This window comes from Cajanus cajan, chromosome 6 (genome assembly GCF_000230855.2).
Source record: "Cajanus cajan strain Asha chromosome 6, NIPB_CcT2T_4, whole genome shotgun sequence".
NCBI classification, from domain to species: domain Eukaryota; kingdom Viridiplantae; phylum Streptophyta; class Magnoliopsida; order Fabales; family Fabaceae; genus Cajanus; species Cajanus cajan.
This window is the reverse complement of record NC_138522.1, coordinates 58,397,677-58,419,745: the sequence shown is the minus strand read 5'-3', so window position 1 is coordinate 58,419,745 and position 22,069 is coordinate 58,397,677. Positions and strand designations below refer to the sequence as shown.

The window sequence follows — 22,069 nt, the reverse complement described above, 5'->3', positions numbered from 1 at the left end:
ACAGTGTATAAATGATTAACTCATAAAAAAAATTAATAAGATTAAATATGAATTTTCATTTTTTATTTTTGGTCTTTGAATAATTTTTGTCAATTCTTATTTTTAGTTTTTTATTTTTTTTCATTAATATTTTTATTCTTTCCTGGTGTCAAAATTATTTTGTTTATGAAAAAATTTAAAAGACAAGTTAAATTAAGTTTGTTTGAGGACTAAAAATAAAATTAACAAAATTTTAAGTACTAAAACATATTTAATATTTTTATAAATTTAATTTTATTATTAGTATTTTTCTGTAAATCTCAGTATGGTAATTTGCTAAAAATAGTAAAAAGAAAAATAGTAATTAATATTATATTAAAAATTAAAATAACACTTGTTTTTGTAAAATATGTTTTTTCTTAAACATTAATCTAAATATTAGCTGTAATTAGAACAAATGCTTCTAGATTTATTTTATGCATTAATTTTCTTTTTACAAAAATATCGGGTGAGTTAAATTATGAAAATTTATCAAGGTTAAAATATGTCTAAAGATTTAAAGAGAATAATGTGAATAAAGCTCATATCTTTATAAAATATAAATATTATTTTATTTATAAAAATTACAATGATAAGTGCATATTATTCTAACTCTCTATTATTAAACTGACTTATTCTTATAAAATATAAGTACGATTCTTATCATTGAATGATATTTATTTATTATAAAATATGAGTATGATTCTTATTTTTTTTAATTGAAGTAACATTTTTTTGTTAGTTAATCATATTATAATGTTATAAGCATCATGTTCAATAATAATGGTGTTTAATAACGGTGGAGATGACTTCCCATATTCAAAACTTTTTTTTATAAAATTTGTTTGTAAGGAAGTCAATTAAGTCATTCATATTTTATCAAAAATGTCTAGTTTTTTAGTTAAACATTGTCTCACGCATACTGTTATATGCACTTTGGAACAAACTGTAAGAAATATTGCAGAGAGCAGCCGATTAAATAACGAACTCAAGCAATTGATGTATATGCCCCAATAGAAAAACTTTTTTTTTGTTAAATTCCTCCACAAAATTATAGATACAAAAGGGGACAAAAGAAAAGTTATTACTTAATCCTCCAGATATACACTTACATCAAACTTAGTGAAATAAAGAGTAACGACATTAAACTGGTTTCTCTGTCATACTCGACGACAATAACTTAAATCAATTTAGTGTCTTTCTTATTCTCTAAAAGATAAATTTGATGTCATAAATATTTAAAGAAACAAATCAATGCCAAGTACACCTTGAATGCTGATCTAGCCGATAAATATGTTAAATGTTGTGAAGCAAGAAAATGAAGAAAACCTTGGAAGAGCTCTCACTTGGTAATCCTTCTCCTTATATCATTAGAGCCTGGAGGCTTTCTTGCTTGAGTAATTGGGGTGGGTTTTTTTGGTGTTGGCACAGGAATAAATGATGGGATCATACTCCTATTTGCATAAAAGGTTGAAGGAAAGAAAAAATAAAGATAGTTACTATATTTGAGAAGCCTAATTATATGCAACAAAAGTAAGTAACATAAACTAATTAAAAAGGTCGTTTACCTGACTTCTGGCGGGTTCTTTAGTGATGGTCTTATATTTGATGATTTCTTTGCTCTAATGCCTAATCCGCTTGAACCGATGATTGGTTTAGGTATATGTGATGGCCAATGCAAGTCCAGTTCTGAAGATTCACTAGTTTCAGTCTCGTTCCCATCCAATTCCTCTGTGGTGGCCGTATCAAGCCCTTGCTTAGGTAAATCTTCATCGTCTTTGTTATCCTTTTTATGCAAAGGTTGTTGGTCCATGCATATTTTAGAAGGCTCTGTGAGATAAGTGGGACTTAACATTGGAGAAGATTGTTTGCTTTCTGCTTCCCATGGCCCCATGAGACCATCTTCACTAGTCATGCTGTCATTCCTGTTCATGAAAATCTTATCAACCGAATCCCCAGAAATTGATTCTTTGTCATCTTCCTTTCCAAGACCTCTACTAACATTTGGCCACGGAGATGAATCCCTGCGCATGTCATGGAGATCTAGGCTTCGTCTCTTCAAGGTTGATGCGGTGTTTTTCAGACCCTTCAAAATATTATATGGATCTCAATCATATAATTTCATTCCTCCTATATCATGCTTTGAGGTGATTCTTTTTTATTAATTGAAATTACAATTATATATAGCAATAAAGTTTAAATCTATAACTATGTACATACTATTTTAATCACAAGTTTCATCTTAGTAATTTTGCTTTCGGGTGTCTATTGTGTAGTACTAAATCATATTATTGTTATTATAAAATAAATAATATATAACATACAACATAAATAATTTTTAGACTATTAATCGATCATAATATGATAAGTTTATTAATTTTTATAATAATTATCTTAAAAATCATATTTAGATTAACAACTAGTACATACCTATTAGATTTTTATTGATAATTATTTCTAAATTACTAAATTAATTTGATAATGTTAAGGTAAATGGTAAATACTACAATAAATAAATATATATATATATATATATATATATATATTGTAGTCTCTTTTAACTAATTTCTACCTCCGAGAATGTGAGTTACTTTAATTAGTAGTATTCAATTTGTTAATAGTATATGATTGGTTGTCAGTATAAAAAATTTTACATCAATAGTATATGGATGATTAACTCTTTATTAAATTAAAAGAATATATTTTAATATAAAAATAGTTAATATATCAATCACTTTGAATTAGAACAAATAATTGTTTTAACTTATGTCTTATAAATAAGATCGTGACTTGGTATAAAGATATGAACATGTTGCTTACCTCCGGGCTACTGGAATCATCTTTTGGCAACTTACGAGGTCCAGATGTCCAACTACGTTGTATAGGAGAGGATGCATATGATTTCAACTTGGGTATTTCATTGCTACTACTATTGATAGATTGTTGAGAATTTTCAGCTTCTCCCTCCTTTCTTGCTAAAGCTGCCTTCAAACTAGCAATCTGATAAACATGATATTACCAAAATAATCATACACGTAAAACAATATATTTGAAGATAAAATGATGAAATAAATAAACTTAAGAACCTGTTCTTTAAGCTCTTTCACATCCGAATTATCTTTATTAACGCGTGCGGCTCCAAGTTCAACGGTAGAGACTCGTTCAGCAAACTTTAGAGTGCTAAGTGTTTCTCCAAGAGCTTCAGGCTCTGGACTTATATGAACAAACATGAGAGTCTTTGCTTGCCCTCCTGTTACACATAAGTACTTCCATTAGTATCCAACAAGAGAAAACATCAACGTAATATGCAGTCAAAGAAATATATAAGAAACATTGTACCCAGAGAATCCTGAAGTAGTTGAGTAAGTTTGCTATTCCTGTAAGGAACATGTGCATTCTTTTGGGCAAGGGAAGAAATGACATCTCCCAAGGCAGAAAGTGACTTGTTGATATGTTGAGCCTCCTTAAGTCTATCACCCGTGGCCTCAGTCTTATCAGCTCTTTCACTTCCTGCCAGGTCAACCAGATGCATACTACCACGAATAGTACTTCCTGATGTCAGGTTCTTTCCTTGAACATGAACAGTTAGACAACTACAATAATATAACATAACTAGTTAGTAATAGTACCAAATAATATGATTATGTTATTTGGTTCAACTATGGTTGGTCAAACCCAATTAAATCATATCACTCCACTTATTTTATTATTAGCATAGTAATTAGAAAAACACTTGAAAACACTAACCATAACAATCTTGTAATTAATTACCTGTGAGAGCGACTACTACGATCATTCATGGCAGTAGAACCAACAGCTCGGTTCTTATGCCCCAAGTTCATTAAATTAATGACATCAGAAGTGCATGAAACTGGAACAAGGTTGGCATCCGGCACATTGATGCCATTATGGGAACTGTTACGAATATCTAACGTATGCAGGTGTTAAGGATTGCATTAAGGGACAAGAGAATCAACAATTGAACATTGCATGTAGATAACACTATTAGTTTGAATTAGAGAAAGGATATCTTTTGTTAGCACCATCTGTTGTTAGTAGATCCCTAACTTGCTCATTGTAAATCTCAAGCATCTGAACAGAAATTTCATAAGCAATGGTGTCTTTCCTCAGCTCTGAGAGATAGAATAGATCTTCCAGTGCACGATAGTTGACACCTATGGTTTCCTCGTTAAGGTCATCTGGTCCAGACTGCACCAATACGTAGTTGCATTAATTAATAAATTTTCTAACAAATGAAAGGGGAAAACAAGGTTGTTTGAATTTGTTACCATAGTGAATGTTTTTCCTGATCCCGTTTGGCCATAGGCAAATATACAAACATTGTAACCATCCAAAACAGAACGAATTAGAGGTTGCGTGTCTGAGAAGACCTCCCCTGCAAGCAAACCATAAAGATCAACAATGACAAAAACACGCTGAGTAGCAACAACTTTAATGGAAGGAAGGAAAAATTAAGACCAACCTTGGGTTGCAGAAGGACCAAAGGCTCTATTGAAATTAAATGTCTTTTTCCCTTCTTTGCCGTATTTGGAAGGTGTTATGATTGAAATACTTCCCTCTTCCACGTTACTGACAGAGCTATAGTGGCTTGGTTGACCACCCAAGAAGGGTCGAACTCTACAGTACACCCTAATATTTCCTACCAACATATAAAAAATGTTCACCATTCACTCACATTTAGAACATCAAAAATTAAGGGGAAAAAATATAGATATAAATTCTTGATCATTAGAATTCACCTTTCAAATCTTGCACTTGATTGTACAGCTTACGGTTTTCTTCAAGAACTTTTTGATATCCCGAAGCAGCTGAAGCTAGGCTATGCATATGCTTACCTATTAAGGATTGACAACAAATAAATAAATAATTAGTATGTTTTTTGTCAAATGTTGACTTATAGGGGTTTCTTTTGTTATTAAACTTACTTAGATAAATGATCTCCTTTCGATGTTCATTTTGCATGGATTGCATTCCTAACTTTGTTTGATGGACGATGTTTTTCAATTCCTAAAGAATGTTAAAATCAACTTAGTATACATCAATATTTTCTAAACGGTGGCAATATCAAATTCTAATATATAGTGATAATTACCGAGGTGATTCTATTTTGTTGTTCGACTATATTTTGCTGTTTCAAAATCAAATTTTGTCTACTTGAGTCTTCAAGTTCAAATTGATTATTTTGCTGTTTCAAAATCAAATTTTGTCTACTTGAGTCTTCAAGTTCAAATTGATTATACTTTTCTTCATAACTTTCCTCTTGTTTATCTTGTACGTCTTGGTCATCCTCCTTTTCTTCCATCTTAATAATATAGACAAAAAAGTCAATAAGTTGAGATAGTGATAGAGATCAATCTAAACATTTTTATTTACACTTGCTAAACAGAAGAATTTCTAGAATATGACTTTTACCCTTTCATTAATAAAAACATCTTCTGAAAATGAACAATCTGTTTCAGAAGCAACTTTTGAATTTGAACATTCTGTTTCAAATGTCGTCTTATCTTCCTGGGTTGTTTTACACTGCCATAATTAAAACCATGACATCAAATTCACTAACATTCATGGACCCATATAATGTGAAAAATGTTGTCATCGACTATGAAGTTGAAAATAGCGAAAAGAGGAAGACACAGACCATTTCATGTTGAATTCGGGTGTGATGTTTAAATTCCTCGATGACTTTGCTAAGCAGGGATTCCACTGCCTGTTATAGGAAAATATGTCATATCATTAGTTAAAGAGGTATAAAACCATACATAGTAAAGGGAAAAAGTCTTGTGTCTTACAATGGGAACTTCTTCTGGCTTCTTGTCGGCCAAATATTCACAAACAAGTGAATTTAAGGAAGAAAAGGGACCCTGTGCATACCAATTCAAACAAAAACAAAAAAAGAAGTTAGAGAAATGACCTTTACCATCTAGACAAACGTAAAATATTATAAACAATAAAGTCCCTAACCTTTTCATTTCGATCGAGTCCGGGATCACTCATATAACCATCTATGTCCCCTGATGACACAGTCCTCAAAGGCTTCATCAATGGTTCTGAGTTCTCCCTCAAAAGTGGTTTCCCAGAGATAGGAGGCTTTGCATTAGCAACCCCACTATATTTCCACGACCCAATTCCTCCTCCGAATTTCCATTCCGCATAAGACTTGAGCGCTAAAACACAATTCACTATCCTAGAAGACTTTCCTCCCTATAAATACAACACATGGAGGAAAACAAAAGCTTATTAAAGAAAAAGAATAATAATTACTTTACACTAGCAACAATAACAATGTCGTCAATGATGTATTGACATTGATATCAATCTAGTGAGTCCATCAAAGTACTAAAAATAAAGTTTCAAGTTTAGTCAACAACCTGTTCCAAATCAAAAGCTTCAAAAGTAGGAATCCCCATTTCCTCTACAACCTTTAGAAAACTCCTTACATTTTCAAAATATTCATACGTAGACAATGCTGCTCCATCAGGAATAATAACAGAATCACACGGGCCTTCAATTACCTAACAATGTAAGTCCAATAAATTTCAAAGGAGAGTAAATACTTAAGGTGTCAAAATAAAGCAAAAAAAAAAAAAAATACATTATTTTATAATACAATAATACCTTGGGCACTGCTCTAGGTTGAACTTTGTTAAGAACAGTACAAAGGATAATCCCACTACGTAATCCAATTCTGAAATCTTCTTCAGAAGGCTCAGCTGGCAAGTCTTTCCCTCTAACAACTCCAACTGTCTTTCGCAGCCAACGTGCTGCTTCATACCTTCTTAAGGCTGCAACTCGAAATATGTATACACGTTATTCTTTCATGAAGATTATTCGTATTTTCTATGGTTCACAAAATTATTAATTGACAAAGCTTGAAAGCAGTTACTTAATTGCTTTTGATATTGTTTATTAATCAAAATTGAAGTTTAACCATAATAATTTGCATAATAAAATAATTGCATTTAACTTTTAGTTACTGAGATAAAATTCAAATTATGATAGGAGAATAATACTAAAAGCATTTCATAATTTACATATAACTTTTGGTCTTTCCATGATTCTAGGAACAATCATGACCCTTTATTGAAGAAAAAAAATGATTTTCAACAAAATAAGTATCATTTATTGGTTGAAACCAACATTTTGACCAAGAAAATAAACAAAAAAAACGCTACACACAAGAATAATTGAATTAATTTACATGATGACATTCTAAAAGTTTAAAAAAAGAAAAAAGAAATTAATAAAATAATGGAGAGAAGGGGTGTTATATACAATCTTCTTCAGTTTTTCTTGATGCCAAATTAACGCCCAACCGACCACTATGTTGTTGAAGAACATCTTCGATCACAGAAGCAAGAGAGAATGTTAAAACTTGTTCAGCTTCCATAACTACGCCTCAAGAAAATAAAAAAAAAAACTATAAAAAAAATTCTTAAAAACCCAAAAATGAATTTAAAGATTATATATTATCCAAAACAAAATAACCCAAGACTCATATGAAAAGCTCGAGTCTTGGGGATAATGACAAAGAATTCTTAGCTATGAAAGACAAAAGTTTGGTTATATTCTCAGAGGAATAAAAAAATGAACAAATGTATAAACATTGTGAATATGAGAAGAGCTTCGAGATGAAATAGTAGAATCACAGAGAATGTGAAGGAATTAAAGAAAGAAAAAGGAAACAATATGTCTTTGAAATTTCTGGTCCTTTCTCTTGCTTTCTATTGGTTCTCTGGTTTTTCTCTCTCTAATTTCTTGTCTATATTGGTTTTTCTCCCGAGCCTTTCGCTGTGTCACTTATTGGTCTGTATTTATCGGGTGATAAAATGACAGTTTATACTTTATATTTTTTTTTACATAATATACTATTTATTTCCTATCTTCTTATAATCCTAATGGTGGTATAATATACTATTATAGACTCAAATATAAGGTAACTTCCACAAAAAATAAATAAAATGAATTTATGAAATGTTATAAAATGAGAAACTAAAGGCTATTTACAGAAGTAACTATTTCACATTTGTTCTCTTTTTTTGTGACAATTTAGTGTTAAAAACATTTTTTTTTGTTTTAATTAAGGGTTTCTTGTCTCCCTTTTTCTACCTACAGATTAAAGGTAAGTCAAACGATTGTAAATTCGTTTGATGTATTTAATGTATATAAAATTTTATGTTTAGGTGGACATGTTTTTCTTTAGTTTGTTGTCATAAACAAAACAAATTAAAACTATTTAACATGAGACAACAATTTATAAGTTTTGAGATGCTACTATGTTTAGCAATAAATACTATACTAATTGATTAAAGAAGTTCTATATTAGCGGACAAAATACACGCACGCACGTACTATGTAAGATCGCACGTATTATGTAAGATCGTGAGTTATAATCATGAATTCAGGTAATATTATATACAATATTTACTAATAAAATAACTTATTTTAGAAAATAAAGTACACTCACCATCATTTATTTGAAAATTATGTTGGAACATATTGGTGATGACAGTTTTGTAATAAAGAAAAAATATCAAAGAGAAAAATATTGATGGTAATGCTCTTGCAACAAATAAGATATATCAAAGGAATACATGCAACTCTTTAAAATATATGTGAAACACTAAATTTTTAGTTCATATTATTCCTACCAATCTCTACAAAATTTGGATATGTGTGACGATGAATCTCTTTTAGTATAAGATGAAGCCTTGAATATATATGGTTTATACTAGCACAATCAAAATTATCATTGTCAATGGTAAGAAAATAATAGCTTCCTTAATTCTCTCATAAGAGAGGAAGTGGAGTGATTTGTATACAAAAAAATCAATTTTTTGTGTGCACATGTTGTTTCTTTTTGTTATGTTCTTATGTTTGTATGCTTTTAACATGTAAATTGGTTTTATCTATAGACTGTTTATGTCTTTTGATGAACAAATATAATTTTTAAAAGAGACATATCTTACATTTTTTATGAATAATGTAATCATTCAAAAAAACACATTTTTTTTTAATTAAAGAACAAGTTTTTATGAAAAGTGATTGTTACAATTTATCATACTACTTATCATTAATTTTTATTTTTTTTACAAATTAATGGTTGAGATTTATGATAAAATAAAATACATATATAATAAAATTTAAAATTAATTACAATCTTAATGATTAATTTCCTAACTAATATATTTATTATTAGACTTTTTTATTTAAAAGTGAAATTCTTCACATTAAAAAAAAATAGACAAAAAAAATAGTTTGGTAAATGGTTTAATGGGTATGTTGACTTCCATTTTTGAGCGTTATTCGTTGTCAATGATAAAAGCCATAAACTTTCATGGAAGCAAAATTAAGTCCACAACTATGCATAGATTTTATTGATTCATTGTTCATGCATTTTGTACCCTCACGAATAAATTAGCAATTGGTCTTAGAATAACGGTTTGGGATGTTTTAGACTAATTTTCACAATTCACACTTTTGTAATTTAACATATATAAGTTTAAAAAAATGGAAGGATTTTTTTCACCAATGATATATCGAGTTGATTTGTGCAACTTAATTAACCATGTCCCGGACATTATTCTGAAAATTACATGAAGAATAGATTAAAAAAAAATTAAGGGTGAGAGGCAATTGAACAAGCATGAAAGACAAACAAGGTTTATGCATCCATCCATTATCAAAAGTTAGACCATCTATATGGTGTATTTACTAATCAAGCAATTTATTTTAAAATCCATTATTGTGGTTACTATACTATTTATTAACTATATACGAAGCAAGCAGTCAAGCACTCCAGTTCCTCATACATCATCAGTACATGTACAACCTTGAACATGTTGTCATCACTTGATTTTAAAGAAGTTGGATACATTGTAAACAAAATCTAAGATAAAAATATCTCTCTAAATGTATGAGCAGCTCCTCTAAAATACTTTTAAAAAATTACGTTGTTATTATGGATCATTTCCAAACCCACCAACACTTATATCTTACTTTAATAATGTATAGATTATTAGAATAATATTATGTACATCAATGATTTGTTGGTCTTCAATAATATCTAATTTTATTTTTTATGAATAATTATTAATTTGATGTGTCAAAATGAATCTAAAAAAAATGTCCAAGAGCCTCATATATAAGTTCTTTTTACATTTTTCCCTTGTGTAGATTTGGTTTTTTTTTAATAAGTTTTAACATTTATATTAAAAGTCGTAACTTATTTATATATATATATATATATATATATATATATATATATATATATATTAAGAACACATAAATACTTTGTACCAAATTTATTTTATTTTGGACATCAAAGACCTTTATTTATAAACTTTTAAAGAGTTTATATCAAATCATACAAAGTCTTTAATATCTAATAAATCCTACTACCTAAAATATGATATTAATGTATGCATTATTTGTAAAACACAATCAAACAAAAGACTATACTTATAAAACCACTCAGCTTATCGTATTTTATGTTAATATATAAGAAATTTTAGATTAAAAGAAAATAAAGGAGAGTTATGAGATTCCTCACAAGTTATTTTTCTTTTTTCTCTTTTGTTTCTCTCCTTAATTCATAACTTTTTAATCCAGCAAAATTGAAGTTAGAAAAGTTCTTAATCTATTGGATATTGAGAATTTAGTTATTTATTGAATAAATGTGTTATAATTCAAATGATAATCGAGAAATGGTAATTTTGATTTATACATTGGTATCAAGTTTTCTTAATAATAAGTTTCAAGAGGATTCAAATCCACAAAACATAGAATCTGGTTTTGATTAGAATATAAAAGTAATATTATTTTAATAAGATATAAGTCAACAGCTTTCGTAGCTCAGTTGGTTAGAGCACCCGTTTAGTAAGCGGGAGGTCTTGAGTTCGACTCTCAACGAAAGCAAGGATTTTGCTTTTCATTTTAATGATATTCATCATATATACGTTTGAATTCATCATATATACGTTTGAAGCTTCTTAACTATAAAACAATCATGTCATGAGTTCGACTCTCAACAAAAGCAAGGTTTTTGCTTTTCATTTTAATGATATTCATCATATATACGTTTGAGACTTCTCAATTATAAAACAATTTTAATGATAGAGGCTTCTCAACTATAAAACAATCATGCTATAGTTCAACTACTTTGGAAGTTCATTAACCAAATCAAAGAAAGGAATTAACTCTGCAACATGCTACTTTCAATGTTTAAAAATAAGGGAAAACAAATAATCGTTCTTTTTTATTTTAAGACTTTTGAAATTAAGAAAATTCAAAATGTTAAAATTACCCCTTGATAACATCCCTTTTCCCCCTTAAATTTATAAAACTATCAGACAAACCTTTTTAGTCCTCACCACCATTTTCTTCCTACAATCTTATCACTATCCTGTTTAACCAGGATGCCTTCCACTAAAACCGAATCAGTAATTCTTGCTGCGGAGTAAAAGCTTCAAAATTTGGTAGCCGATAAACAATAATTAGATTTTATTGAGAACAAGTCAACAATTACAAACAATGTTTCTCTTCTTTCTCCTTCAAATACAAACAGAAGAGAGCCCGATTTTAGGTTACAAATAATTCTTTTGCCACAACATGAATGGATAGATAATACAGTCAGAAAACTAATCTAATTCTTCTTCTTCTTGGAGTTGATAATATCTGATTCTGTGAATGATTTTTTGACAAGGCCAGATAAGGTCAATTTCAGATCAAAGGTCAACCTGGGAAGAATCAAGGACAACGTGTTCACATCCACCATGGCCCTGTGAGCTGATCCATCCACTTTAATTCTGTAGAGGTCACGAAGGGCGGCAAGGGATGTTGAAGAAAGTTCTGTTCCTGTTAACACCGCAAAAAAGTTAAGGTTTTCACACAGAAACAGCAAGAATTTCTGTATGTGTGTGTACGTGTATATGTTCGCATGCATGTTTGTATAGAGAAACGAGAGTAAGAGACCTCCAGACTTCATTAGCTCACGAGCCAGAGGAAGGGTGTCTAAAAACAACCAATTGGGAGGAATCTCCATAGAATATCTTCGTAACTCATTGATGATGAAGGGTACGTCAAAACAACGAGCATTATGAGCTACAAATAACACATATCCCCCAGGCTTCTCACGAGTTTGAACGTAGTTCAATAAGATGGGAATTAGGTCCACCATCCTTCAGAAAATTCGTAAGAGCACAAAAATGTTCAATAGTTCAACTTGCAAAATTAACAGTGTCAATTATTTCAATCAGCAATGTCAATAAACAAATCAGTTCAAAAACAAATGGGAAACATGATGATAGTTACTAGAAACATGATGATAAATAAACAACACTCTAGACTCAGATTAATATCATATAGAAGATATAAAACCGGAAACTTATGTTTTCTTCCTTCCACTACATCATCCGATCAGCATGGTTACCTACTTACCAACGTACTTCACTGTCCATGTGCAATGACTATAAATAAAGAATTTTGGAAGGATAGAAATATTCAAACACTGTATCTGCATATGTTGAAACTCTACATCTCCTTATCAGTCTGTTTATTAGACAAGTTCGGTCATCCATTCTATGCCCATCAATAATTAAGAATCATGACAACTACATTCTTCTTCTACCACTTTATGTTCAAGTTTTCAGAAAATGTGCACGACAACTCCTCATAAAATCAAACATAAAAATGTGAAGTCTCCTTGATTACTTCTGAAACTAAAATCCACTCATTGTATATAACATATTGTATCCGAGTCCAACATAGTTGTTTCATCAGTTTAAACTGTAGATTATTGCTCAATCATGCTCTTAAGCCATATACCTCAACAAGGGAAAAATATGTGCCACTAATATTGAGACTGCCCCACCTAAATTCACCTCTACAGTAAAATTTTCAGACTGCCCCACCTAAATTTACACACTTTTTAGCATTGGCTAATCAATTAAAATTCTACACATATGATGAAGCTGTGTTGTAAGACACAATGGAATACTTTCTTTAGCAAAGGTAAGGATAATCCAAGGACCCAAGATGTGCAAGAGCTATAGAGATTTAGGTTACCTTGGAACACCAGGCTTGTTGACCATCTGAGTTGTAATGCCATGAATACGTGAATTAGGAACTTTGCATTGAGGGTTTACAAGAGTCTGAAAAGTGCTGTTCTCACCACCCTGAAGATCCCGAAGTGCAATTTCAATGATCCGTTCGTTCTCTCTACTAAGCCCTGTGGTCTCAATATCAAAAACGATAACAGTGACTAAGCTAGACAAGTTTTTATTCTGAGCAATCTCTTGTTGTAAGTCACAATACTCAATTGCCTGGAATTGACCTAGCTGTGTTTTATTTACATTTACTGTAGAACTTGCTAAAATGGTTTCATTCAAAATTTCATGCTTGATACTTTTTGATTTGGTGCTCCTGTTGCCTTCTGTATTTGTAGTTATAGGTCTTGTCCACTTTTTTCTATGTCCTCCCTGAAGACCATAAATTCTAGAACCAAGCAGCCTGATGCTAGAATTGTTTCCACAATTTGTACTGAAACTGTGGAAGGTTTCACCCCAAAAATTAGCTAAGCTTTGTATTCTACATCCAGGTACATGCAATAGTGAAAAAATCATGGAGCCTGTTTTCATTTGAATTCAATTACGACAACTAAGACAATTGCTTGATCAAGAATTCTTCAACCAATGAGTCAACAGCAATAACCTGAAAATATATAAAACAGAACAAATGTAATACACAAACTAAGAAAAACTCTAGAGGCGTACATTATCATAGAAGTCTGATCTTTTAATGCTAAATCCAGTGTTAAATCATGTCACACATATATATTTCGAAGTTACATCTTACAAATTTTTGAAGGATAAAGAAATACATCATATTAAATAGAAAATTTCAGGGGTTGAACTGCTGGATTTATCTAAATTAACTTCATGCTAAGAATGACAAATCGACAACTAAACCCAGTGCAAACAAACCCTATATTTATATACTAAATCCCAATTCTTTTTGAAAGAGAACAAAGAATTACATAAAAGTATTGACAAAGCAACCACCACAAACTAAATGCATAATTACAATAGTATATGGGATTTTCCACACAGGGCCAGTCAGCAGAAAAATCCCAAAGAAAAATAGATGATATTGTTCCTTAAAAACAGAATAGGGGGCTGAAAAAGTTATTTCATGGAAAAACTTCTCCGGGTTTATCATTGTCATCACATGAATTCATTAACCCAGAAGGATTACGGCTCTGCCGTAAAAGGAAATGTACTCCAGTATCAATTTATAAAACAATACACATACTTTTAGCCACATGCAGACTGTGGTGAGGTAACAATCCGTTTTAGCGAATATAATGAATAGGAAGCTTAAATTATATAAATGAACCCTATATTAATCAATCAATATAATAAGGGTTTATGAGACGGAAATCATGCGATACACTAATTACATCAACGAACCTCGTACAATCTTCCATTTATAGATAAACAACAACAACAATAACAACAAAAAATAAATAGAGCAAGACATTTTCTGTAGTTCATAATCTCAAACAGCACGAATAAGAAGATAAGAAATGCTATCTGTTTCAACAAAATACCAATTTGTTTTACCCCATACGTGTACAAAAGCTTTCTAAGGAATTTCAACACAGATAAATATTTTCCGAATCGAAAGTAATAGAAAAAATTCAAAGGTCAAAGAAGCAACGAAGAAGAAGAAGGTTTGAAAGAATGAGTTACCTGAAAGAGGGTGTGATTGGAATTGAAGAAGAAAGGCATTTGGAGAAAATAAGTAGTTATAGTGTGTGTGTGTGTGTGTGTGACAGAGAGAGAGAGAGAGAGAGAGAGAGAGAAGGGAGCGTGCTCCGTTCAACAACTTCGTAACTTGCGGATCGCCTATTCTTTTCTTTCACTTTAACTGCACTTAACTCCTTTCTCCAATCTTTTTCTTTTTATATTACTGTTGAAACTTCAATGGATGCAAAACTCAAACCAATTGTTTCTCTGAAAGGAATAATTAATGACAATATATTGTACTAAATATTATTAATTGGTTAAAAACAATTTTTATATTTTTATTGTAATAATATTGAAAATATATTATTTATTTTCTTAATACACATTATCATTCCTCGACTTGGAATTAAAAAAACAGAAATATTTGCCTGTGTCGTGTTGAATTGTTCAAGAGAACTCCAAATTACCTGAATACCGTCAAGTGCGTTATTGAAGAGAAGTGGATGATGGAAATTCATTAATTGAAATATGGTGGTTTTCTTTGTTTACGGTATAAGTTATATACTTTAAAAATGTTTTGGTCTCATATAGGATATAATGGTAAGAAATCATGTGCGTCTCCCTTCAGTATGAAAAAGAAAAAGAATCATGTGTGCGAATATCCGTTGCTTGAGTCATGTTTGTTGCTTTACAATTGCCACAATTGGTTTGATTGTTCAGTGTTGCTAACTAACAGATTTCTTGCTACTTTCTACAATATCCACATGAAAAGGCCCAAACAGACCACAGGGCTACCAGCCTGACCCGAATTCTATTATTGGGCCCTTCTTTTGTGCAAATTAATGTCTGCTTTCACAAAGGAAAGCCTAAAGCCTTTTCTTCAGACCCACAACTTTCAGCTAGTTCGGCGAAAAACGTTTCTCAACACTTTTGGGCCTTATGGGTTTGTGAATTGTGTGACCCTTGCCTGTTTGCTTTTGAGCCCACAACTAAAATAAAATAATTATGAATCATGTTTGCAAATAAATATTCAACCATAATTACGAGCAAAATTGAAACCAGCAAGATTATACTTTACTCTTATATTAAGGAAAGAGAGGATTTATTTTTCTGTAAGCAAGTATTGTATTTCTTTATTCCAATTATAATTAAAATTGTACCTTTAAAATATTGACCCCTTAATACGCAGTTTAAAACAAAACTCTATTTTTAATATAAGAATAAAACACTTTAAAAATTGTGCATAAGTTGTCTTTAAAAAAAATGAGTAGTGATTTTTCGTTTTCCCTGTTTTTTTTTCAATACCATTCAGGAGAGATGCTTTCAATCACTAGTACTTATTTATAATTAAACTATTTACCCAAACAGTAAATTAAAAAAAAACATTTTTAGGTTATGAAATTAGTAGATGAATGAATACGTAAATCTCAACATAAATGATCCTTCAATATAACTAGCACGTATTTTTTCCAACTTTAAAGAGCAAAGTAACTAACTTGGATCAAAAAAATTCAAGAATTTCGTTCAATTTTTTTTTCTTCAATAAAAATAATATTTCACGCCCAAACTGAATAAACTAAAGAATAATCTGTTTGAATAAACTAAAAACTAATCAGCCGCATAATTAAAGATTAATCTGCTTGAATGAAGTAAAAACTAATCAATGAGCGAAAATCCCTTATGCAGTTATTTTAATACAGACTGAACATTTTTTTAGTTATCCGAATTTATGTATGTCTTTAGTTTTCTCATTAATTACCAAGTTTATCCTATCCTCCATGGGTCATGGAAACGAGACACAAAGTGCTTAACCGATAATTAAGCCAAAATGGCAAAAACCTCGAAAGATCCTTGCATCTCAGAGGGAGTAATGGTATAGTATATTCTTATACATAAAGTAATAAATAAATAAATAAAAATATCCGAGAATAAAGAAAGTTGGGCAAGATTTGTCTTATTGATTTGGACAAGCTCAGTTGATGAAGGAATTAATTCCCTGAAGCGGCTAAACACCAAGAACCATAACAACACAAGAGCGAGAGTATGGAACAGAGAAGATTATATTATATAATATATACTATAATAATGAAACATTAATCTGAAATAGAAGTACTTACATGAGTAACTAATGGAAGCTATGATCCTGAATAAACAGTAGTGAAAAACCTAAAAAAGAGATGGCAGTCCCTTTCCCTCTAACAAAAAGAAAGACAAAAACTTTACAAGGCCCAAAAAAGAGGATTAGCTAAGATGAAAAAGGTTTGTCGATTAGTACTAATTAGGTTGTTGGTTACCTTGAATCAGGAGAATTAAGGAATGGAATGAATGACTCAAGCGAAAACAGAACCACAGGACAAGGCCATCAAAGAAACCGCAGCTTGTTCCTCCTCGCCCAACATCTTCCACCTCTGTTTCTTCGCAACATCCTCTCTCTTCCTCGAACAAGCCCTTTTCTTCCGATACCTAATTCCACAAGCATTGCACAGAGTCTGCATGACCCAAAAATAAAAAATAAAAAAAATAAATAATTGAGGGCATAAAAGAAAAAGAGAAAGGGAAATGAAATAGAAGTGGGTGGTGTTGTTGGGCCTTGGGTCCAGCCGGTCCTCCTCTCCAGAGTGGGGTCTTGGTGGTTTTGCAGTCAGCGCAGCATTTCTTGCTCTGCAGAGATGCCCATTCTTGCTTGAGATCCATGATTGTCATTCAATTCAATCACTCTACTACAAATAACACACCCTCCTCCCTCGCATGCAACCGACTATCCAAAAACCCTACCCTACCCTTCCTCTTCCCAATGACACGTGTCTCTGTCACGTGTCACACTGCCACACCCACAAGGTTAGTGGAAATTTCAAGACTACACTAACAATATATAATAATCTCATTAATACAACCTTCCTCATTGGTTGGACAGATTTCATTATGCATAACCATATCTTAGAGATGAGCCCAACACAAATAGGATCATCATTAATCTGGGACCAAAATATCTTATCAATTCTAAATTTATCACTATTACTTTTCTCCATATATATCCCCTTCCAATTCAAATGAAAACGCGTACAAAATCATCGTGCCTGCACAAAATTATAAAACAACTTTTTTAATTAAACACTTCGATTTTTAATTTTATCCTAATTAAATTCTTAAACTTTATCTTACTTGCAAATTATTTTTAAAAAATCATTTGAACTGTTCCTTAAATTTCATGTTTTTATAATAATTTTATTTCATCCTTGAACTTACCATTTACCTTATTCGTTACAATTCATTTTTCATAATTTTATTTCAATGAACTATCTTTAAAGGCTTTTAATTATTTTAATACATTACTTTCAATTCAATATTATATTCATCATGTAATATAGTAATTATTTTAATACATTACTTTTAATTATATTCAAGGATCTCCCTGTTGGATACTAGCTATCTGCACTACGAGAATGTTGTGATTGGAACTGTCTTGACTACACTTCATGCTGGAAGTGTCGTCCTGACATTGTTCCCCAATTACAATGTTAGCTTAAGAGACCTCACTGTACCAGAGAGACTAAAGGTCCAAGTCCAGATAACCGGAGCTGCCCAGACCGCTGATGCTGTTTGTACTACTCTCCACTACCAAATCATATATAGGCTACAGACCCATGCAGTCAATTTGGCCTGAAGACGCAATCAGCTTACAACATTCTGATAAATCCAGACAAGGCAGAATTTTTATTCTGGACTTTATTAGAATGGTTTTCACCTCTCCCATGGTGGAGAAGTGAGTTAAAAAAGGTTCTTGATTTCCAAAAGAATCAAATGGGGAAAAGCAAAAAACAATGTGAGTCTTTAACTTCTATAGCCATCATCAGTCGCCCTTATTTCCAGAAACCAACAGGACAACTATGGTCTAAAAATGAAGCTTATTTCTGGGGAACTTTTGAGACATATCCACCAGATCAGAGTTACAGGACATAGTTGATCAACCATCTTAAGGAAGCAAAAATCCAACAAAAAATCCAAGGAGAAGCCAGCTCATCCCAAAGTCGGTTCATTCCTACCCAGTCGAGCCATCAGAGTGTCAATACTTTCATGAGCAGAACTGAGTATTACGTGCCTGATGAACAGTTTCAGACAGCTAATGATCTAGGAGAAAACAACGAAGATGATTACTATACTGAATTGATAGACAACTGTTCCGATTCAGATGCATCAGATCCGAATCTTTCTCCTAGTCACGAGCCCATTATCAAAAGGAACTAATAATGAGAATCTACTTTTCATACTGTCTGCCCTCTTGTCTGCCATAAAAAATAAGTGTGTATGACAGCTTGTATTTTATATGAGTCATGACCATGTAGGTCCTCTGTTTGTACCCGTTCCTATCGTCTGAGTCATAATAGTTTGTCTAGTTGTGTGAGTCATACCCCACGAGGGTTCTTTACTGTATTTAGCTTTTAGGGAGCCAATCAGGATTGGCCATGTGTAAAATCCTTGTTGTTTGTAAGCCTCATAAGATCCCCTCCGAGTTTATATAAGGGGGTTCTCTTTCAGTTTGTAACCAAGTCAAGTTTACAATAAAATTCTCTTGTGTGTTTATTACTCATGGATTGCTAAACCTCTCTTCCTCTCTTTCGAAAACTCTTGATCCTATTATAGTATTATGTTCTCGGTGGTACATGGTTGAGCAAGTATGTTCTGTACTCGCCTCTTTAAGAGGATCTTGTACAACAGAACGCTATGAACCATTGATCCAGTATTTTCCGATCCTTAGGATTTATGATTAATTTGTTAAATATAAGACAGAGGCTGAAATGACCTCGGCGAAGGATGCCGAATAAGTAAGCAAGTTCTTATATTTTGATAAATGAGTCATAAGTCTCAAAGGCTCTCGGCCATATTGGTATCAGAGCCTAACAATCTCAAATACTGAGGCCATAATACTATCTTAGAGGACAGAGTGAGTAGAAGAGAGATTTTACTACCATGAAAAAATCTACTTCAGACACTCAACCCGCCTTCCTAAACACCTCCTTATCTTTACCCAACCATGTCTCTAGAACTCTAGCACCAAAGATCGAAAACCTAGTTGAATTTTCATATGTCCCCGAAGATGCTCAGATCTCTGAGAGCACTGCCCCCCTTCTAAGTCCATATAATATATTCAAACGCCAAAGATCTACTCTTAGATCTATTAGACAGTTGGTCAGAACCTCTCGTCCACATGAAAAGGAATACGTTCAATCTTCTAAGATGGAACAGTGTTCTTTGATGGCCACTTATGAGGAGCAGTATGTTACTATTGAGATCCCAAAGGAACTCATCCGACACTGGAGGACCGATGGATACACCCACCTTCACTACGGGGCCATTAGGTTGATGCTCACACTCCATGGGAGACGAGGACTTCCTGTCTCCTCAAGCATCTCCCTGTTGGATACTAGCTATCTGCACTACGAGAATGCTGTGATTGGTACGGTCTTGACTACACTTCATGCTGGAAGTGTCGTCCTGACATTGTTCCCCAATTACAATGTTAGCTTAAGAGACCCCACTGTACCAGAGAGACTAAAGGTCTAAGTCCAGATAACCGGAGCTGCCCAGACCGCTGATGATGTTTGTGCTACTCTCCACTACCAAATCATATATAGGCTACAGACCCATGCAGTCAATTTCGCCTTACCCAGCAGCAATGATAGTGCCTTGTTTGTTCTTGCAAACCAGGCAGAAGAAAGTCCATCGATTGTCCAGGTTCCCAGGAATATCTCCAGGGAACAGCTGAAGGAGATCATCCCATTACAATGGGTGACAAATTATGAGAATCTCCACAAGCACCATGGCAAGCCAATCCAAACGGATCAAGCAACTTTCATAAGATCCGTCGACGGAACGGTCAGAACAATCTTTCAACAACCTGAGAAAGCCTCAGGTCCAATTTTTCAAACAATGATGTTAGAACCCTTCGTCAAGGAAAAAAGAATTCCCATCTTTGCGGTACATGCAGATGGGAGAGAGATCTATACCGATCGAATCAACGGTCACTTCATCTGGGATGTTGCCCCAGAAATGTGCGATCCTGAGTGCGATTGCTGGATGCACTCAGGAGACACCAGTGAAGAAGAAGATAGTGAATCAGATAGTGACTAAAGTGACGATGAGGAGTGGAATACACCCTGTAAGTCACCACCTCGACCTAACAGGAGGCCAGATTCACAGAATAAGTCTTCTTTCAACAAACAGACCAATCAACGAAGCAGATCTTCTTACAGCATGATCTCACCAAGGTGTTCAGATGAGGTGAAAAGGTTTTCTCCTCCTACACCTAAACCAGTACCATGCTTCATGTTTTCTGAAGCAAACAAAGATGTAGAATTTCCTCCTCTGGAAAGAAAAATAAACCCTAATACGAGTTCTACCAAACCCACCATCATTCCTTCGGAGATTGGTACTGACAGAAAGCCAAAGGTACTAAGTCAGGCAGAAGAAGTTCTCAACTGGCAAACTGAAAACGCTCAAGCACAGAACTCCTTGCTGAAAAAGATTGATGACAAGGTTACAAAAATGTCAAGCAGTATGCAAAAATCAGAAAACAAGCTGGATTATCTCTCATCCAAGATGAAGACATACTACCAAAAGTTAACTGCTGACATTTCCAGACTGAAGAATGAAATAAAGAATATTCCATTTGGTGCAGCACTAAATGAAAAGGATCGAGAAATCGGGAGTTTAAAAGCTCAACTCTTCCAATTAGAAGGACAAATAGAACAAAAGAAAAAGGCTTTACAGCCTCAGCCAGTTGCTGTAGATCCTTACGCATTCTTGCACCCTCCTGCACCTGTGTCTCATTCTCTGTTCAAGACACAATCCGTCTCATGGTCTAAACCTGAAAGACCACATTACAACATTCCTACTGCCTCTGCAAATTGGCAATGGCGAAAGACACAATCCAGTTCACAAAAAATCTCTAAATCAATAGAAGATGACTCCAAATCTTCTACCCCGGTTTCGTCACCAAAAAGGCACGATACTGGAAAGGGTCATTACTTTCAAGACTCACAAGACCCTTACTCTCAGATGATGATCAAGGAGGATGAACAACTTGCTATTCTAGAATCTTCTGTAAACACTAGATCAGAAGATGATCTTCTCACAAATTTATCTAACGAAGATTCCATTACTACAGCTTCATCAGAAGCACAATTAGCAGATCTCTTTGTTTTAATGGCATCTACTGGACCAGATCCTATTTATGAATCCCCTGATGAGAGCCCAATACAGAGTCCTAGAAATAGGACCGCTAAACC

The 22,069-nt window shown here is 32.7% G+C and overlaps 3 protein-coding genes and 1 non-coding gene across 5 annotated transcripts; 1 reads left to right on the top strand and 3 right to left on the bottom strand.

Annotated features, from left to right (window-relative positions):
* Positions 1-1,020: 1,020 nt before the first annotated feature.
* LOC109796438 (kinesin-like protein KIN-14G) lies at positions 1,021-7,759 on the bottom strand. Its single transcript, XM_029271068.2, has 19 exons — positions 7,312-7,759; positions 6,655-6,821; positions 6,408-6,551; positions 6,001-6,240; positions 5,829-5,900; positions 5,678-5,746; positions 5,452-5,562; positions 5,132-5,341; positions 4,965-5,046; positions 4,779-4,874; positions 4,502-4,678; positions 4,308-4,414; positions 4,049-4,227; positions 3,790-3,951; positions 3,358-3,611; positions 3,105-3,268; positions 2,839-3,018; positions 1,587-2,104; positions 1,021-1,472 (listed from the first exon to the last, which is right to left on the bottom strand). The coding sequence occupies exons 1-19, from the start codon at positions 7,424-7,426 to the stop codon at positions 1,361-1,363; spliced, it is 3,159 nt and encodes a 1,052-aa protein (XP_029126901.1). The 5' UTR covers positions 7,427-7,759; the 3' UTR covers positions 1,021-1,360.
* Positions 7,760-10,879: 3,120 nt separating this feature from the next.
* On the top strand, positions 10,880-10,953 carry TRNAT-AGU (transfer RNA threonine (anticodon AGU)). The gene has a single exon. It is a non-coding gene; the product is annotated as a tRNA-Thr (tRNA).
* A 556-nt stretch (positions 10,954-11,509) lies between these two features.
* DPD1 (Polynucleotidyl transferase, ribonuclease H-like superfamily protein) lies at positions 11,510-17,619 on the bottom strand. 2 transcript variants are annotated; one of them, XM_020356263.3, is made up of 4 exons: positions 17,078-17,619; positions 13,102-13,746; positions 12,010-12,215; positions 11,510-11,892 (listed from the first exon to the last, which is right to left on the bottom strand). In XM_020356263.3, the coding sequence occupies exons 2-4, from the start codon at positions 13,671-13,673 to the stop codon at positions 11,681-11,683; spliced, it is 990 nt and encodes a 329-aa protein (XP_020211852.1). In that variant the 5' UTR covers positions 13,674-13,746; positions 17,078-17,619; the 3' UTR covers positions 11,510-11,680. The 2 variants fall into 2 exon arrangements, with proteins under 2 accessions (XP_020211852.1, XP_020211850.1); XM_020356261.3 differs by lacking the exon at positions 17,078-17,619 and adding an exon at positions 14,787-14,993.
* On the bottom strand, positions 17,114-17,477 carry LOC109796439 (GATA transcription factor 16). Its single transcript, XM_083076335.1, has 2 exons — positions 17,373-17,477; positions 17,114-17,272 (listed from the first exon to the last, which is right to left on the bottom strand). Exons 1-2 carry the CDS (start codon positions 17,475-17,477, stop codon positions 17,114-17,116), a joined length of 264 nt encoding a protein of 87 aa, XP_082932461.1.
* Positions 17,620-22,069: the final 4,450 nt, after the last annotated feature.

Excerpts from the sequence above, each read along its gene's own strand:
- DPD1 (XM_020356263.3), bottom strand. The coding sequence starts at position 13,673 with ATGAAAACAGGCTCCATGATTTTTTCACTATTGCATGTACCTGGATGT. Across the intron at positions 12,216-13,101 it reads AACAAGCCTGGTGTTCCAAG|GATGGTGGACCTAATTCCCA; the intron begins GTAACCTAAATC and ends AATTTTCTGAAG. Across the intron at positions 11,893-12,009 it reads TGAGCTAATGAAGTCTGGAG|GAACAGAACTTTCTTCAACA; the intron begins GTCTCTTACTCT and ends CGGTGTTAACAG.
- LOC109796439 (XM_083076335.1), bottom strand. The coding sequence starts at position 17,477 with ATGGATCTCAAGCAAGAATGGGCATCTCTGCAGAGCAAGAAATGCTGC. Across the intron at positions 17,273-17,372 it reads GAGGACCGGCTGGACCCAAG|ACTCTGTGCAATGCTTGTGG; the intron begins GCCCAACAACAC and ends TGGGTCATGCAG.
- LOC109796438 (XM_029271068.2), bottom strand. The coding sequence starts at position 7,426 with ATGGAAGCTGAACAAGTTTTAACATTCTCTCTTGCTTCTGTGATCGAA. Across the intron at positions 6,241-6,407 it reads AAGCTTTTGATTTGGAACAG|GGAGGAAAGTCTTCTAGGAT; the intron begins GTTGTTGACTAA and ends TTGTATTTATAG. Across the intron at positions 5,342-5,451 it reads ATGTTTTTATTAATGAAAGG|ATGGAAGAAAAGGAGGATGA; the intron begins GTAAAAGTCATA and ends TATATTATTAAG.